Source organism: Pristis pectinata, chromosome 6, assembly GCF_009764475.1.
Source record: "Pristis pectinata isolate sPriPec2 chromosome 6, sPriPec2.1.pri, whole genome shotgun sequence".
In the NCBI taxonomy this organism is placed as follows: Eukaryota; Metazoa; Chordata; class Chondrichthyes; order Rhinopristiformes; family Pristidae; genus Pristis; species Pristis pectinata.
This window is the reverse complement of record NC_067410.1, coordinates 17,253,667-17,273,591: the sequence shown is the minus strand read 5'-3', so window position 1 is coordinate 17,273,591 and position 19,925 is coordinate 17,253,667. Positions and strand designations below refer to the sequence as shown.

At 38.1% G+C, this 19,925-nt stretch overlaps 1 protein-coding gene across 11 annotated transcripts in view; it reads right to left on the bottom strand.

Annotated features, from left to right (window-relative positions):
- Positions 1-19,925, bottom strand: part of atp2b2 (ATPase plasma membrane Ca2+ transporting 2) — a 604,494-nt gene that overhangs the window by 247,772 nt on the left and 336,797 nt on the right. For 6 of the 11 annotated variants that reach the window (XM_052017134.1, XM_052017133.1, XM_052017136.1 and 3 more), the window contains one exon: positions 18,382-18,897. In XM_052017134.1, coding sequence (XP_051873094.1) covers positions 18,382-18,586 — 205 coding nt within the window. In that variant the 5' untranslated portion in view covers positions 18,587-18,897. Of the gene's footprint in view, positions 1-18,381; positions 19,097-19,925 lie in introns of those variants that run through there. The other 5 variants (XM_052017142.1, XM_052017139.1, XM_052017144.1 and 2 more) reach the window with 1 other exon arrangement.

Below are 19,925 nucleotides of genomic sequence, written 5' to 3'. Positions count from 1 at the left end.
GTTCCCTCTCAATCATGCAACAGCCATCTCTTTAGACAGAGTCCATTTCCTGGAACTCCCTACCCAACAACATGTTGGGAGTACCTTCATCAGAAAGATGGAAACTTACCACCACCTTTTCAAGGGCAGTCAGGAGTACTGTAAATGACCGAAGAAAAACACGGCAAATTAAATGACTGCAGATTGCTTCAGTTAATGCATTTTTCTTGAGAGTTGCACATTGCAAGATAATCATTGCATGCTGCAATGCCACCCTACTGAACTGTATTTTAATTGGCAAGTAGGGAAAAAAAAACATTGAGCACTGGCAACTCTTAATTATGGTACAGTGCTAAATAGTGACTCTCGCATATCAATAGAAGGACATTTCATTTTCTACCAATCAACAAATCATACCCTATTAAAGAGCACCAATTACCAATCTTCAATTATGTATCAAAATCACAGAAGGCAACATCATAAATTAGCTTCAAACTGCCATCAACAGATCATAAAAGGCATTGCCTTCTTTCGACACTGCTGAAACAAAAAGCAAAACATTTGGTGATACAAACAATTTTGCTTTTCCATCCCCCCCCCCTCACCCCTCCCCACCCAACCCCTTAAGATCAATCCTTTTCTTTTGAATTAATCAGTCTAGGTTATTGACACTAAAGTATAAACAGATTTTGCAACAACAATACTCTTTGCAATTTAAAGAAAATCACTCCTTAATATGAAAATTACACTAAGAAAACACATTGCCACCATGATACGATGTGCCAAACTGACACTACACTATTCCATTACTCACTTGGTCCACATTAGTTATTGCAATGTTACACAATATGATTGAATAGATCCATGTAAGTGGCCATCCAACACAGAAAACCTATCAGGTCACTTAATAATTAAGTACTTCCTTTTCTGCTGATATCCATTTCGCAGTCAAAATTAGCAGAGAACCACTGGTGGCTAATTCTGAACTCAATAAATGTTAAAAGGAAATAGTGATTGTACTTTTTTTTACTTTCAACTGGATTAAGGAAATTGCACCATATTTTCTCTACATTTTCTATATTTAGTTTCAATTGGGGAAGGGGGGGGGGGGGAAGGTCAGGATAACACCCAAGTCAAATATATATCTTTAAATCCAGTAAGGGAAACAAAACCTTAGTTCAATGAAAAGTTGCTGATTAAAGAATTGGCACCATTTCAGTACAAGAACATATACAGGAACATATGGGCCAATCTTTGAATTATTTCTGCACCCAGAGCATGATTATACTGCCATGATCTTTTTTGAAAAATCTACAGTTCATCTAAATAATGGACTTATTGAGCTAACCTTATCATGACAGCCACTGATGATAATCCAGTCACCAAATATTTATTTAACTTCATAGCACAGAGACTGGAGAAGCCGAGGTTGTTGTCCTTAAAGCAGAGCCGGTTGAGAGGAATTTTGATAGATATGTTCCAAATTGTGAGAAACTGTTTCCAACGACAGGGGGGTTCAAACAAGCAGGAAACACAGATATAAAAAACCACTTGCAAAAGAACAAGAGGTGAGTGGAGGAAGAGGGGAAGTGCTTTCACTAAGCAAATTGCTGTGATCTTGAAAGCACTGCCTGAATGCACTAATGAAAGCAAATTTGATGATAACTTTCCAACTGGGGGAATATTTACAGGGCTCTGGGAAAAATCAAGAGAGTGGCACTAATTGAATAACTCTTCCAAAATAGTTTGCTTGGGCATTAACCATACAATCAGTGTGTCCATGCCAGCCAAAATACAGTCATTTAAACAATCCCAATCCTCAGCAATACCCCCGTGGTGCTTTTCACTTATAATGCTTAAATATGACGAGTGTTTCTGGCTTTGAGGGAGTGAATTCCAGGCCCCACACTAGGCCCCTGAGAGTTATTGATTCATTTGGTAAGGGAACAAGGCCATTCCTGGTTACCCAGTCTCGGCCATTCATGGTTTTATACAGCTCAATCAAATCTCTCCTGAGTTCCACTCTCCAGCCAAGGCAAATTTGTCATAAATCTCCTTTAAATCCTTTCTAGTGCAATCACATCCTTGTAATGTGGCAGCCAAACTTCAGGATGCTACAACTGTGGCCAAGTTCATACTTGAGACAGGCTTAGCATTACCCCCCCCCCCCCCCTTTTGTAATCTGAGCCTTGGTCAATAAATGCAAGCATCTTTATTAACCTTAACCATCTTATTTACTTATCCCACCACCTTCAGAGATCTGTGGACATTAAATCTAAGATGCTTCTGTTCACTCATTGGTTCAGTGATACAGCATTCTACACTTCACCTATTTTAGTGCGAATTTATTCCCTGGGGACAATGTTTATTCTTAAAAGGTGTCCTCTAAGACTTCCAGCCTTTGTAGGGATAAAAGTTGATGTACCTTTCTCCAATGCATTATTATTTATTCCTTATCTATTGTCAAAATAGCATGCTGGGCTTTTAAGATATTTTTAAAGTGTATTCATATTTTGGTTTCCAAATAGTTGCTGTCAGGCTTGTCTCAATCATAGTAGTTTTGCCACTGAGTCAGAGACTGTGGCTGGGGTCCAAAGTCAGAGAATGAACACACAACCTGGTATCATACTGAAAAATTGCTGCTTTTTCAGTGGTGTTCTTTCACGTGAGATGATAAAACAAGAATCCATTCACACCTGAATATACTATTGACATACAGACATTGTCCTAACCAATAGATACTCCTCATACACAGTGAGGAGTATGGTAATAGACTCTAATAATACATTGATAGGCTGGCTGAATGGGCAAACAAGTGGCAGATGAAATTTAATTCAGAGCCATGTCAGGTAGGACACTCTGACAGCCAAGTAGTTGTAAAGCATATGGGATCCTGGGATTCATCAATGCAGATGAAACAGTACAGCAGGGAAGTTACGAAGAAACTGTGAAGAACACTTGTTAGGTCACAGTAGAGTTTTGGAAGGACATGAAATTTCCAGAGAAGGTGCCAAAAAGATTACCAGAAAGGTTCCAGGGATGAGAGATTTCAGCTGGGAAATTAGACTGGAAGAGCTGGGGCTGTTCATCTTGAAGCAAAGAAAATTGAGGGAAGATTTCATAGAGGTGAAGAAGATCTAGAACAGTTTCTCTCTATTTGCCCTAAGCAAGATGGTTTCAAGGACTGGGGCACCAACTTAATGTTTTGGGCAGAAGGGGGATGCAAAGAAAAACTTATTTACTTTGAGTAGTTATGATCTTCCGATGGAACTCACTACCTTCAAGATAATGGAAACAATCAAAAGGAAGATTGAGAGGCAATTAAAGAATAATTTGCAGAGCACCGGGAGAAAAGGAACTGATAAGACTGCTCTGCTGGGTGTCAGCAGTGACTTGATGGGCTGATTGGCCTCTTTCTGTGCAGTAGAAATGCTATGATTCCATTATTAAAAATAGATAATCTCATCATTTTGTTTTACTACTGTTTTGAAACTTGGTTTTGCAGGAATTGGCTGCGTAATTGGATATTAAAACAAAGCTTACATTTGAAAATTACTTAATTAACTGAAGTGTTTTGGGATGTCCTGAGGCAACAAACATTGCTGTTGAAATGTAAGTGCTTTCCCCTTCTGAACTGGTTGAAGCAGGTAAATCTTCATACAATGATCTTCTGTAAAACACGAAACTGAAAATAAGATTTCAGATTATCGCAGTTTAATTACTCCAACAAATATGATAAAGTTACAAGAACTCCATGCTCCTTGACTTTTGCAGAAAATAGGACAAAAGATGGAAGCGTCTGGTTCTAAGGAGCAATACAATAACGTAGACTGAAGGGAAATAGGTTGTCTCTCTGAAGACTAACAGCAAATGGATGGTCTTTCCAGCCTTTTAATCCACTAAAGCCACGGGCCAATGATGACTACTGGAATAGAATTACTTTGATGTAGCTTGAGTAAGATTGTGAGGATATCAAATTCAAATTGTTAGTGATCCTGTTAACCTGCTCCACACTTTTCAAGCAAGAGATATTTTAGGATGACAAAAAAAATCCAGCACAAAGAGCAAGAATTCTTCAGTTAGCAGGCTGTTCCTCTTAAGAGCAAGGTTTCTGCTTGAGGCAAAGAGAAAATACGTACCACGTTTATCCAATCAATTAAGACAGCAAATGCAGTGCAGCAACACAATAGTTAAATTACTGGTCTAACGGCCAGAATTCTGGATTATTGATTCAGAGACGAGTTAAAATCCCACCATGACAGCTGGAGAACTTAAATTCATTAATTAAATCTAGTCATGAACAGTAATCACAAAATTATCCAATTGTTCTAACAACAAACAATCTAGTTCAGTAACTTACTTTAGGAAAAGGAAATTTATCTTTATCGAGTCAACATGCAGGTTAGTAGCTTAAATGGCCACTGTAAATTGTCCATAGCATGCGGCTGAGTGGTAGAATCTGGGGGAAGTTAATGGGAACGTGAGGAGAACAAACTGAGATTAGTGCAAGAAGGTGTTTGACAGTCAGTAAGGACTCATGGTCCAAACAGCCCATTTGTGTTCTGTGTGACCCTACTGCTCCAACAGCAATATCTAAATGCATTCTGCATCCACAGCAAGGTAGATGAGTTAACAGCACAAATGGTCATGTATTGGTATGATCTAATTAACATTACAGGAACATGGCTGCAGATTGACCAAATCTATATTTCAGGGCATTTCATACTTAGGAAGGCCAGGCAAATAGGAAATGGAAGTGGGAAGCACATATAATGAAGGATGGAAACAGTACAGTAACAAGAGAGGACCTCGGCTCAGTGGGTCATGGCATAGAGTTATAATCAGTTTGGGCAGAGGTTAGCTGCAGCAGGGGTGGAAAACATTGCTGAAGGTCTTTTAAACACCTCCAATTAGCTGTATAGAGGTGCATGTTACAGGGTTTATTGAGTAATAATGGGGGCTTTAATCTAATATATAGACTGGGTAAATCAAATTAGTACTAACAGGTAGAGAATGAATTCGTGGAATTGATCTTTGGAACAGTGTGTTGAGGAACTGACCAAGAAGCTGGTTATTTTAGATTCCAGAGAAAGCAGCAATTAACAATCCTCTTATAATAGCCCCTTGGAAAGAATGACCAGGACATGACAGAATTTTACATTAAGTTCAAAAGTGGTGTTTTTTGATCTGAAACTAGTGCTATTAAGATAAAGCAATAAAAACTCTGAGGAGCAGGTTAGCTGTAGGAGATTGGGGAACTACATTAAAGAGTGTGACAATGGACAGACAATGACTAGCATTTAAAGGAAATAATACATGATTATATACATCCCTTTAAGGCACACATTCCCAAGAAGAAAAGTGGTCTAACCATAGATTACAAGACAAATTAAGGATGGTATTAAACCAAAAGAAAAGATGTACAAAGTTGGCAAAAAAACAAACCCACAACAATGTAGTTGTCCCCAAAAATGGCCCAGCAAGCCACTCAGAGTACCAATGCAACACAATGAACATAATAAAAGCCACAAGGACAACTTGTTCAAGTTGACATTCATCATCACCACCTTCTCAAAGGCAAATTAACATGGGATAAATAAGATTAGAGAAATGAACGTGTGGATCAAAAACTAGTGTGGTAAAAGTGAGTTGTTATATGAGGCACTGGCATCAGTACTGAGGAAAGTGGGAGATGTACGATTGGGACAGTCTACATCTGAACTGTGCTGGGACTAGTGTTCCAGCAAGTCATAATACCAGGGAAGTAAAGAGGAAACTAAATAATGGGAACAAGGGATCAAAGTTGTGAAGATGTAGTCAAACAAAGAGTTGAGCCAAAGCTAGAGAGAAAGGTACTAATTTGGGAAATGATAAACACCGCAACAGTAAGGAATAGGGAGGACAAATCCAGGAACAAATCAGCAGGAATAAACATGATCTGGTTGCAGGGTAACTGAGATTGGGACCTGAACATTAAAAGAACACAGGTATTTAGGAAGGGCAAAAAGATAGGAAAAAGGCAGAAGCTCTGTTATTTAATGATAGTCTTAAAGCAATAGATAGGACGACTCAAGTTCAGGAAACCAGGATTTAGAAGCAGTTTATCAAGTAATGAAAATGCTGTACACACCCAGTAATCGTAGTGACATGATACACTGAATAGAAAAGAATAAATAATGGGACCAAAAGGTAAAGCATGGCAGAAATGCTAGATAGTAATTGTTTTGACAGATATCTTGAAAAGCAACTTTATAAAGTGAGCATTAGTCCAATAGAAAGCGAGTCTGGGGAATTAGTAATGACAAAGAAAATGAATTAAACAGGTATTTTGCATCAGTTTTCATGATTGAGGTTACAAATAATATCCCAGAAACAGCTGTAAAAGCAGGAATTTGAAAGAAGGGAGGAACTCAGGAAAATTACATTCACCATGGAAATAGTACTGAACAACCTGTTTGAGCTATGAGCTAACAAGTCTTTGGGTCCTTATAGATTGTGACCTAGCATCTTAAAAGAGGTGGTTAATGAGAGACATTTGTTTTAATTTCCCAGCACTCCTAAGATTTGATGAAGTTTCCATTATATTGGAAAATAGCAAATGTTATTCTTTTATTCAAGAAGTGAGGGAGACGAAGAGTAGGAAGCTATAAGCCATTTTGCCTGTTATCAGTTATTAGGGAAATTTTATGAGCCATTTTTAAAGAAATTACAGCAGGTTACTTAGAAAAATTCAAGGTGTCCAAGCAAAGTCAACACAGTTTTATGAAAAGGAAATCATGTTGGACCAAATGATTTGAAGTAGTAACGCTTGGTGTGGATAACAGGGAACCAGTGGATGCAACATACTTAGACTTCCAGAAGACATTTGATAAGGTGATGCATCAAATGTTATTGCTGAAAATAAAAGCTTATGATATAGAGATAACAAATTGATGTGAAGAGAGAAACAGCAAATGGATTCTTTTGTTGGCAAAATGTAACAAGTAGTGTGCCACATGGATCAGTGCTAGAACCCCAACAAGTTAAATGAACCACAAGTTAAATGACTTGGATGAAGGATTGCTAAATTTGCTGACGATGCAAAAAGGGGTAGAATTGAAAGTTGTAAAGAGGACACAAGGAGGTTGCAAAGGGGTACACATAGATTAAATGGGTAGACAAAGATCTGGCAAATGGACTAAGATGTCAGTAACCATGAAAAATTTAAAAAAAAATGCATGTTATCTGAATGTTGAAAGATTGCAGAATTCCAAGATGCAGGAGGAATCTGGGCATTTTGCTGCATTATCTTCAAAAGGTCAATTTACAGGTATAGCAAGTAATTAAGAAAGCTAACAGATTGCTATCATTTATTGCTGGGGAAATTAAATACACAAGGAGAGAAGTTATGCTTCAGTTGGTGAGACCAGTCTGTGTACACTACTGCTTTCCTTAATGATGGATGTTAAAGTGTTGGAAGTAGTTCAGAAAAGGTTTACTGGATTAATATTTGGAATGGATGGGTTGTCTTGAGGAAAGGTTGGATAGACTAGGCTTGTATATGCTGGAGGTTAGAGAGGGAACTCAATTGAAACGATCCTGACAGAGACAACACAAAGCATCTTTCCTCTTGTAGAAGAATCTGGAATTAGGAGTCATTCATTAAGAATAAGGAGTCATCTATTTAACATTACAATCCGTGCAGCCATGATCTTATTAAGCAACAGAACAGTCTGAAGCGGCTAAATAGTCTGCTCCTGTTCAAAATTCGTATGTTCACATGTCAAATGAAATGGACATTACCAACTATGCCCATATCCATTGAGTGAAGAAAAAAGCTATTAACTTTGCATTTTCCTTATACACTAGTCAACAAAGGCTAGTGTCTTCAAAATCCATCATTAGCCAATAAACAGTAATCAAATGATAACAGCATACTAAGGCTTATTTGGAAAACATAATAGAAAAGGTCCTGCAAAACAACTACGTAGATGCATTCCCTACTGGATCTGAAAACAACAGATAAATTTGTAGAGATAAGAAACAATTACGTTAACCCCAAACCTTGCGGAAATCAAACTCTTTGATGGCAATGTAGTAATATAATCCAGTTAATCAATAGGTGCTCTCGTCAAAGTACAATCCCATAGTCTCAAGTAGCATTGAAATCAATGTAAAACTAAGTCTGCCAGCTTTCTGCTGAAACAGGTGTGCAAGCAGTGAGGAACAGTACTAAACCAGGAACAAAACCCAGGAGAAACTTCCTGCTGGGCTCTGTTTCAGAACTCTCCAGTTTTATTAGCACAGTGATCGCTTGCATCCGTTTCATGGCCTCATTAACATTTCAAATTTGATGCATCTATTTAAACAATAACATAGCATAATTTTAGGTGCCCATTTGGAATGGAAGAGCAAGGAAACCATACATGAAAATATAACATAACAACGTAAAAACCCTTTTAAAATCATTTATATAAATATCTTCTTGACAAAAATATTTGGTTAACACTCTTTAACCTACAAATGTGACAAAATCTAGCAATCTAATTTATGACCAGTAAATTACAATATGCTGAAAACCAAACTAATTCAGTGCTTTTGGATACATTTGAGGATTGAATAAAATAATGGTGTTAATAATAAAATTAATGCTCAGATTTGTAGGGGGTGGAGTGGGGAAGTGGAAGGGAAATCAGTTAAAGAAATAGAATATATCTGTGAATTAGAAATTTCTAATCTCAATCATCTACTCAGATTTTTCAACATGAGGTAAGCCAAGTATACTGAGCATTTTAATATCAATGAATAAAGAGACAGATTTGTTCAGGATTATTAGGAGTAATATAGAAAACACGATAAAAAAAAAGTAGAATCTCAATATCAGAATCATTTTGCTGAGTGTTATTGACCCAATTTAGGTCCAGGCATTGACCATGGACAGTAAACATAGGTCATATCCAGAAATGGAAATGGTAAATTTATGGATGCCAAGCATTTTATAATCACCTGCCCTTTTATCATCAAAAGAATAAAATGGCACTGAACTACATAGGTTTAGCTAAATATAAAAGCAGTTACAACTTAACTAAATAATTCACTTTGGCTGACACTATACAATTTAGAGGAGCTCTTCTTTGCATAATTCTTATCCGTAATGGAATAATTGAGAAAAATAGTGGTATTGCAAAGGGAATCAGAAGCAAATATGAAATCAGTAGCAGCTATTTACTTAACAATAGTATGACACTTCCACTTCATGATCTATCCAATGTAAATGCTGTTTCACATCATTCATTGACATTGAACAATCAACCGTGCAGCAAGATTGATGCCATTAATGCAGGTATTTTTAACATTTTTATTCCTCTCCCTCAAATTTGGTTCCAGAACCATACGTTATTCCAAGTTGAGCATCCTTTTTTCCTGTATCCACACCATAAATGATAGAAGAGAGATGAATTTCAAACATGAAAATAAATGGGAACCAAGAGTTCTTAAAAAAAAATACACAAGAGGAGTGTTCACTGAAGAAACTGCTAGACCATACAGGGTGACCGATGCATGCTCCTCCTGACCCCACTAAATAAAACAATCTTGAACAGCAGTTCATTTAAAAACTGCACATTGCCTATCAAGTCTCTCCTCATAAAGGAAATGTTCCAACCCTGGCAACATCTTGGTGAATCTCCCCTGCACCATCTCCAGTGCAATCACTTCCTTCCTATAGTGTGGCGACCAGAGTGACACACAATACTCCAGCTATGACCAAACCAATATTTTATAATGTTACAGCAAGACATTCCTACTCTTATTTTCTATGCCCTGGCTAATGAAACAAGCACTCCTTACTCCTTCTTCACCACCCTATCCACCTGTCCTGCCACCTTCAAGGATACTTAGACCTGTCCATCAAGATCCTTAAGAACTTGCTTAAAACTCCTTCAGTTCCTTAAAACTCCCTATGGCTCTACCATTCATTGTGCATTTCCTCTCCTTATTAGACCTGCTCCCATGAAAATGCATCACTTCACGCTTTTCAGGACTAAATTCCCTACTAGTGAGTTGATCAGTATCATTCTGTGGCCAAAGACTATCCTCCTCATTTTCAACACCACCAGCAGTTTTTGCATCATCTGCATGGTGTGTCTTCACTTACTTCTATGGTCCCTTCAGGCTCATTAGTCCTGGAGGCCTTATGGCCATAATCACCCCACTCGGTACAGAAGTGTCCACAAATGGCAAATAAGCCTCAGGGAGAGACCTCCAGGCCCCACCCTCCTATTGTGCTGACCATTTTCTGACAGCTCACTGCCATTTAATTGCTTTTAAATATCTCTGATGATCAGAGTTCAAAAGTAGTTACATTTCATACTAATATAGTTAAAAGCATTTAGAGTATGCAAAATAAAGAAACAAAAAAAAATCATTTAACTACACTCAACTTCTCAATCAACATCAGTAATCCCACTCAAGGGAATGCCACACCTGTCTGTGAGCCATGGCCAACATTAAGCTGAAGAACCTCGTGCAAAGTGACAGAAAATGCCACTTGGATGCAATGGTGTCCAACCTCCAGATCTTCTCTCACTGCCTCCGAAACAGGCAACAAAAGACAAACATATTCTTACCATTATATTTCAAGAGGACTACTATATTAAATTTAGTTATAAAATTTCTGGAAAACAAATAAAACTACAGCTGCAGGAATCTGAAACAAAAGCAGTCGAGCAGTATCTGTGGCAAGAGAAACCAATCGACGTTGCAGGTCAACGATCCTTCCTGATGCTGCTTGACTGGCTGAATTCTTCCAGCATTTCTGTTTTTTGTTTAACAACTGAACTACTGGGATCCAAGTCCATACCTCTATGAAAGTGGCAATGCAAGTAGACAGAGTGGTAAAGGCAGCATATGGCATGCTTGCCTTCATCGCTAGTGGCATACAGTACAAGAGTCAGGAAGTCATACTGCAGTTGTATAATACTTTGGTTAGGTCACAGAGTATTGTGTGCAGTTCTGGTCACCCCATTACAGGAAGGATGTGGAGGCTTTGGAAAGGGTTCAGAAAAGGTTTACCAGGATGCCGTCTGGATTAGAGGGTATTTGCTAAAAGGAGAAGTTGGACAAACTTGGATAGTTTTACAAGAGCATCAGAGGCCAAGGGTAGGCCTGATAGAAGGTTGTTAAATTATAAGCAGCATTGATAGGGTGGACAGCCAGAGTCTTTCTCCCAGGGTAGAAATGTCGAATACGAGAGGGCATAAGGTGAGAGGGGGCAAGTTTTATTTTACATGGAGAGTGACAGGTACCTGGAATGCGCTGCCAGGGGTGGTAGTGGAAGCAGAACGATGGTGGTGTTTAAGAGGCTTTTAGACAGGCACATGAATATGCAGGGAATGGAGGGAAATGGATCACGTGCAGACGGAAGGGAGTAGTTTAATTTGAATCATTTTTGGCACAAACATTGAGAGCCAAAAGGCCTGTACCTGTGCTGCACTGTTCTATGTACTGGAAGATGCATCTTACTGCAGAGCAAACCAGTGTGTAAAGGTGTTCCTCATTTCCAGCTTTAGACAATGCATATAGGGACATCTTTGATCAAATATACTGTATAGGGCCTTATTGGGACTATCATTAGAACATTCTATGGAGCTCTGCACTCATTTGTGATAGGAGTACAAATTGATTACTGGGAAGGCAGATTTGTCATGAGGTAAGATTAAGCAGACTGAGCCTATACTGTCTTGAGTTTAAGATGGCAGGTGATCTCAATGAAATATTCAAGATTTACAAGGGTTTGAAAGGATAGATGTGGAGTTTGTTTTCCCTGGCTGGGTTACCTGGAACAGGATTCACTGTCTCACAATGAGGGGTTAGCCATTCAGAAAGAAGATGAGAAGAAATTTCTTCACCTATTGGGGAATGAAGCTTCAGAATTCTGTTCACCCAAGAGGGCTGTGGAAACTCTGTCACTGAGCATATTCAAGACAGAGATTGATGGATTTCCATATGTAGTAAAGGCATCAAGGCATATGGGGTTAGTTCAAGAAAGTGACACTGAGATAGAAAATCAGTCATGGTCTTATGGAATGCCATACTCTTACTTCTATTTCTTATGTTCTTAAGTTCAGAGTCAGAATAAAGCTAGTAATAAGATTACATTCATTAATAAGGCAGGAGCTCGCAATGTTAGGAATGGAACACTTTTTCCAACCAGTTTCAGATTGGGGGTAAGAAAGGTCAGATGTTAACTCGACTTTCCTTCGAGTTGTGACTACAAAATCAGCTTGCCTGAATGCAAGTGTTGTGTTCTTCCAATTAGGAACACAGGGCTAGATTTCCTTCTGAAATACTGCCTGAAATAGATTGGACCACGGCAAAGAATAAATTTTGGTCAGTGAAATCTATCCTGATCAGTGTGAGGAGACCTACTCTTATTCAGTGAGTTTAATTAGCTTTCCAATACCAGCTTGTGGACTAGCTTGCCTCTCAGACAGTTGGAGAAGTGCACATGGAAGAAAATGCCAGATTTTGGAATCTAATTCATCCAACAGGAAAATGTATTTTTAACTACCCCTCGGGTCACACTTTTGTTCCAACAGTGCTCCCAATCAAAAGGGATGGGATATTTGCTAATGCAAAAGGTAAAGGATACTGAACCCAAGTGAATGTTTACTCCGGACCTAGATTTGCAACTAAACACAATACAGAAAGATGGAAAGTTAAAAAAAAAACCATACCAAGAAACAGCTTGATTAATATTTTAAATTAACATCTGGGATTGGAGTCATTCAACACTGTAATTGCCAATGGCTGTTGTTTTCATTTTTCCTTTCAGACCGTTTTTATTTGTTGTCAATGAAAAGTTATACATACCATTAGAATCTGAGTATACCACGGTAGACTTGGGAGCAGGACAAGGCATAAATAATCAAAACCCACTGAAAATGGCATTATTGGAGTGTATGGGTGAAATATGCTTAAGGCAGACTCTGAGTTACTGAAAAAAATTATTTAGACATGAAACAATTTCTTTAAGAAGAGATACGCATATATAATGTAATGTTTATCCCAGTTTCTTGTTAGCCTGTTCACATCCCTGATACACCTCATGCAAATAAACTTTACATTGAAGAGGTCAGGAGATTGACCCAAAAAAAAGCTATTTAAATATCTAATTGCCAGAACTTTTTAGGGCTAATGCTTTTTAATGTGCATTATACTTGTTATAAAGAGGATATATGATGCTCAGTGATATGACAGATATCCTCATGTGTGAGCCTCATTAATTATTCCATTGAAATATTAGCTCATATATATTGTACTTCCAACATTCAAAGCAAATCTACAATTAAAATTAATTTTTCAATAGTTTCTGACTTCAGAGAAAATTAGTCAATTTAATTTTCATTGTGAATATTATTTTTATTTCGATTACTATTTCTCCACTCACTTTCTTCTCTTTAATGAAAAGAGAGAAATGAAGATTTGCTTTTCACAGCCTCACACCATTCAAATGTGTGGCAACCAATTAAATAATTTTGAAATGCAGTCTGTTTTAATGCAAGAAACGTAGCAAGCAATTTACACACGGCAAGTTCCCACAAACAGCGGTGTGATAATGATTCAATGATTTATTGTGATATTGATTTGTGGGATAAGTATCGATCAGGACACCAAAGCTAACTCCCTCACATTTCTTCAAAGTGGACCAGAGGATCATTTGTGTAACTCTAGAATGGCCCAACAGGATCTCAGTTTAAATCTCATCTGATAAACTACATCTCTGATATTACGCAATGCTTCCAACTGAGCCGTGACTTGCACTGCATCAAAATCCACCCTACTATCAATATAATATATTCAATATTGTCAAATGTTTCTTTCTCATTCTTTTGACCCGAGCAGCTCCAAACTTGAAGCAAAATAATTTACTTTCACTAAACTAAAATGTATTGTTTATTATTAAGTCCTTTTTGGCTTCTTTTTTCCTCCTCAAGAGGGTACCCCCATTACTGCACATCTAATCAGTGGTTTGATGATTAAGTGTGGAAAGAAAACTGGAAAAAACTCTCTTTACCCTCAGACTGGAAGGGTTAAATAAAACATTCTTGACATCCTCAATCCTGGCTTAACAGCTGGTATGAGGTACTTACTTCATATTGTATCAGTTTGCGACAGACTGTAAGCTATTACTAACCGGTTCATCTGATTGTAATACATATCTCCAATGTCTATAACATTTTGTTGAACTTTATAGCCTGTAGTGAACTAATGTCACCAACTGTTCAGTGCATTTACAGCTGCCCAGATTTTTATTTTAAAAACACACTGGAATGTGATTATTCATCCAAAAATGGTGTTGCAAGGTCCACAGGGTTGTGGGACCCACATAGGAAGTGAAAACAACAGTAATTGTAAAGCAAAAATCTAGACAAGCCGGAAATCTGAATAAAATCAGAAAATGCTGGAAATACTCGGCAGTGGAGGGAGGAGCAGAGTTAACATTTTAGGTGGTGACCTTTCATCAAAAACAACAGTGCATCTTCCAAACCAATTTGATTCAAGAACCCACTGAAAACACCAAGTCAAAACCATGAAGCACAAGTTAAATGAGTTAGTGTCAAATCATATACAGACTTAAAATAAAATCTCCAGTAGTAATTAAAATCAGAAGGAATGAGACACCATACGTGTACATGTTCATTGAAATATCACACTGCTAAAAACATTACTTACATTGGAATAGATAGGCCCAAACATTTACTGGTATTTAATGTCCCTCTGGCATATTACTACATTTATGTTTTTGGGTAAGTCAGCATTATAGAAAAGATGCTGGAACAGCAAGGCACATCAGAAGGGAACATCCTGACTTTTTGACTGCAATACTGAGCAAGGCTCATGGGTTGAGCAACATATGATCCATTCTATTCGTCCAAATTTTAAATTATTGTACATTTAAATTTTGACAATGAAAGTGACAAACCACTGATTTTGGTTATTTCCCATTTTGTACATTGAATACAAAATCGAAGCTAGGAAGAATATCAAAAACTAAAGAAAAATCGAAAGAATAATTGGTTTCTAGCAATTTAGTGGATAAATGCAGAAAGGTATTACACCCAGTGGTACTTAGGATGGGGAAAGAGGTGGTTGTGAGGGTGAATGGTACAATTTCTTTCATTGCTTCAGCAATGTAGGAGGAATAGGGAAAGGGAAGGAAGCCGGAACAGGTTCTGATGAAGGCTCATCAACCCAAAATGTTATCAGCACCTTTTTTTTCCCCCATAGATGCTGCTTGACCTCTTGAATATTTCCAGCATTTTCTGGTTTCATTTCAAATTTCTAGCATCGGCAGGTCTTTGATTTTCTATTCTGAATCTATCACATTTAGCACAATGTTAGCACCACACACCAAAATGAAGGATGTCTTCAGTATGCTTCATCGCTATGAATAACTGTTCGATCCTAGTTGCATTTGCAACAGGTCGACTGGCAAGGTTGATGTGAAGTAGGTTCATTGTTGTATTGGTTCCCACCACCTGCCATGTCCCAATCTAAGAACTATGCCTTTCAGGGTTCAGCCTGCTCAGAGAGTGCGGTGTTACTGAACCAGTCTTAGTAATGAGCCCTCCCCTTGTGATGTTTTGGATTCTGGAATCAGGATTCAATGCTGAGCACTCTCAGGGCAAATACCCCACTGTTACGCCACTGTGTCTGTCCAGTCCATGAAGCAGGATGTTCCAGGGACTGTGTTGGGAGTTCAGCATGTTGCTGCAAGGTGTGATGCTGACAACCATTGAAAGGCAAAAAGACAGATGCTGGAAATCTGAAAATGAAACAGAAAATGCTGGGGACACTCAATAGGTCAGGTGGCATCTGAGGAGAGAGAAACCAAATTAATGTTCTGACGAAAGATCTTCAACCTAAATTACTAATTCCATTTTTCTCTCCACAGATGCTCACAAACCTGCTGAGAACCCCAAATATTTTCCGATATGTTATTTTTTTGTTCCACTAATCTCTGGGACAGCTCTGATAATAGAGGTACCAACAGCCCTGAAGAGGATTTTGAGAGGTGAACTTGGCTGGAATAATCTTGTGTCTCAATTCAGTGCCTTGGTCTGCAACAGGAGCTCTGTTTGATTTTATTCTTATTCTGTTTTAACATTGCAGTTTTGGAAACAACAGAACAACTTGCTAGGCTGCTTCAGTTAAGAGACAACCACATTGATGAGAGTCTAGAGTGGCATGTAAACCAGACTGGGTAAAAGCAGCTGAAGGACATCAATGTACCAGATGGGTTTTTAATGACAATCTGATAGCTTCATGGTCACCATTACCGAGACTAATTAATTGAATTTACATTCCCCAGCTGCCATTGCGGGATTTGAACTCATGTCTCTGAACCATTAGTCCAGACTTCTGGTTCAGTAATCTAGTAACTTAACCACTGCAGCACCAGTGCCATACTGGATTCCTTACTCTAGATTGTTATCCAGGGACCTCTGCAGTAAAGTGCATTGATATTTCATGTGTGAGTGTAACGCAGCAGCAAATCCAAACTTATGGTCAAGGGATGAATGGATCAGCTTGGATATGCTGCCCTATCAGTGCTTTACACAAGGGTTTGCACTTGTCAACCATTGGTCATTAGGAGCGAAGGCTTTCAGAGAGAAAAGGAAGAAAATTTGGGAAAATGTTTACTCATAAATTGCAGAGAACCCAACAGCAGATGTGGATTCTATCATGGAATCTCACTGCATATCATATGTTAAGGGTAATAAACCTATTAAACATAACAGAAATACATTCATTTAGCATACTTAAAATTTAACAATTCTCCTGGGCACTTGGAGACATAAGAAAAGTAAACACAAAGCTTGAGAAAAGGTGAAGTGACTACAAATCCTGGTGGAAGATGTAAACAAGAGGGTCTCAGCATAGGGAAGGCAAATAGGAGGTTTTGGAAGAAATTCTAGAGGGTGAAGCCAAGAGAGTTAAGTCATGATTTCCAACAGTGAGGCAAAGGACCAGAAGCACAAGTGAGGTTGAAGTCAAGCTGAAGTTGAAGTTAAAGCAAAGGCATGAGGTGAGGGAAACAGGTGGTTTTGGAGTTCACAGAGAGAGAGAGATGGACCACAGAGGATAGGTGTTATGAGAAAGCATGAACAGTAAGATGGAATAAAGCTGAAATTATGGTGAATTTAATTTTATGCAGGCTAGAAGATGGAGATCAGTCACCAGAACATAAGTGCAATCAAAAAAAAACAAAATACAGAAAGCACTGGGAATCTGAAAAAGAAACAGAAGGTGGAAATACTCAATAGGTCAGGCAGCACCAATGGAAAGAGAACCAGAGTTAACATTTCAAGTCGATCACCCTTCAAGCAGAAATTTTCATTGAGTGTAAATAAATCTGGAAACAAATGCTTTAATTCTTTCAATTGTAACTACATTCAACATAAATAAGTAACACACTTTCTCAGTAACTTGCAGAATTGTTTTCTCTGGAGCATCGGAGACTGAGGATGACCTGATAAAAGTACATAAGATTATGAGAGGAACAGATAGGGTAGATAATCAGAGTCTTTTTCCCAGGGTGGAAATGTTAAAAACTGGAGGGCATAGGTTTGTGAGAAAGGGAAAGTTTAAAGAGGATTTGTGAGGCAAGATTTTTTTTACATATACAGAGAGTGGTGCGTGCCTGGAAGGTGCTACGAGGGGAGGTGATAGATGCAGATACGATACCAATGCTTAAAAGGCACTTTGACAGACAGGGAGTACAGGGATTCGGATCACGTGCAGTAGGTGGGAGTTTAACTTAGTATCATGATGGGCGCAGACATGGTGGGTCGAAGGGCCCGTTCCTGTGCTGTACTTTTCTATGTAGATCAGAACATCTACGGCTTGAGATTGCATTTAATATTTGGGCATTTACAAAGGTAAACTTTTGAACAACACACAAAGCCAGATCAAAACTACAGGCTGTCCTGCCATAGGTTTGCTCCATCTATTGCTTGAATATCATTGTAGTAGCAACAATGGTGTTTTATTTTATACAAGGAGCCCTTAAGAATTTATACAAGTAATGAAAGTAGTCAATTTTGTTTAAAAAATGTTTTGATATAATCAGTACATTATCATATCAATAACTCACAATAGCAGAAATCACTACCATATATATCCTCAGCCAAAGAGGCAAAACACACTGTGTCAGATTGACCAAATCTTCTCAAGGACTTAGCTGATACAATGAACTATTGTTCCAAAGATTAATGTGACATTTTGCAGACACAAGTCACTGAGCACATTAAAAGAATGCATTCACCATGCATTAACAACTGAGATAATGAATATTTTCATTAAATATACCTCTTTCAGTGCTAGCATGTGCTCACATTCATCAAATAATAACCTTACCTTCTGTTGGTGAAGTTTTCAACCGTCTACAGAATCCATTCACATCACCATAGGTATCTTGTATCTTTTGCACTGCCTCTGATCCACGTAGCTCCATAAGAGAGCGAAGTTCATTGAGAGAACACCCAAATTCACCTGCATGGTTGGACTCGCTTCTTTGGTTCTTTGGATAGAAATCCACTGCACTGTTCGTCATGTCACCCATTGTGCACACAGTATTGCTTGCAGCTTTATAAAAATATTTGTGGCAGATATATCAGTGCTAATACTTCTGAGTGAAACCAAGGTTCGGTTCAGTCAAGACAATCAAAATATCCAGTGTTTTTATTTTCTTTTTGCACTGTAGATTTCTAATGTAGATTAGCCGCACTTTAATCTCAACAAGGACCAGAAACCAATTAATAGTCAAATAGATTGCTGCAGGCAAGGTTGAAGACCAGCTCCACTCCATATAGAGTTTCCCATCGTGGTCGTCCCAAGTTACAGGATTCTACATGACCAGTTGGTTGAATAAACCTTTAGGAAGAAGAAAGTCAGAAGAAAGCATTAGTAAACATTCTTCAATCCAGATAACCCCTGCAAAATGAGATGGTTACAGCTCGCTTTTATAAAGGGCTAAAAGTGCTTTAGTAAAATGCAGTTTGTTGCTTGAGTAGCCCTGACAGACTAGGACACTGATGTCTGTCACAGGCACAGAGCTTTCCTGCAGCGGCATTCTTCGCTTTGATCAGTACTGAGTGCACCAGCCAAATTAGATGGCTCATGAATATTAAACAGCCAGCCTTTGTGCCAGGATCTCAGATGCATCTCTAGTATATGCTGTTTGTTCATGTGATGTTATAAATCTTTATAGGGAGAAAAAAGGGGAAAAGATAGATTTTTCAGAATCAAAATTAATTCAATAATATTACCTATGTCTTAAACTATTACAAGGATGATTTTTCTGGAATGAAATAAATGTACAATTAAATTTTTCATGAAATAACTGCCCATTTGGATGCATGAAATTTTCAAAGCCTGACAATATTCTCACCTCTGCTCCCTGCTGCTCTTTGGCATTCAACCTTCTTCTCATTTCATTGACTATTACACAGTGCAAGATGGCAGGGGTTGCTTTCTTTAATTATGCATGCTGCCCTGATGGCTGAAACTGTCAAAGGCTATTCTTGGAAAGAAGTTCTCCTTCGGGATATGAATTTGTGTCTGAGAGTTAGGCAGCAGGATCTACACCAATGAATTAAAACAAATTAATGTTTCTTGCTATTCTCAGAAATGGCAACTATCTGTGCCAGCTGAACAATGACAATGATGGCTTTACATACTTACGGAGGGACAATTTTTCTTTATTTTCCCATTAAAGTTTCCATATGCATGCAGAATTACAATGGCCATAAATGATTGGGGGAAAATGACAGAAGAGGATACTAATATCACACCAGGAATAGTTTCTCAGACTCCAATTGATTCCAAATGCAGTAGATTCAGCACTGAGGTTTTACTTAATGGAGACATTCAATAAAGTTGCTAATTTAATTTTCATCAGG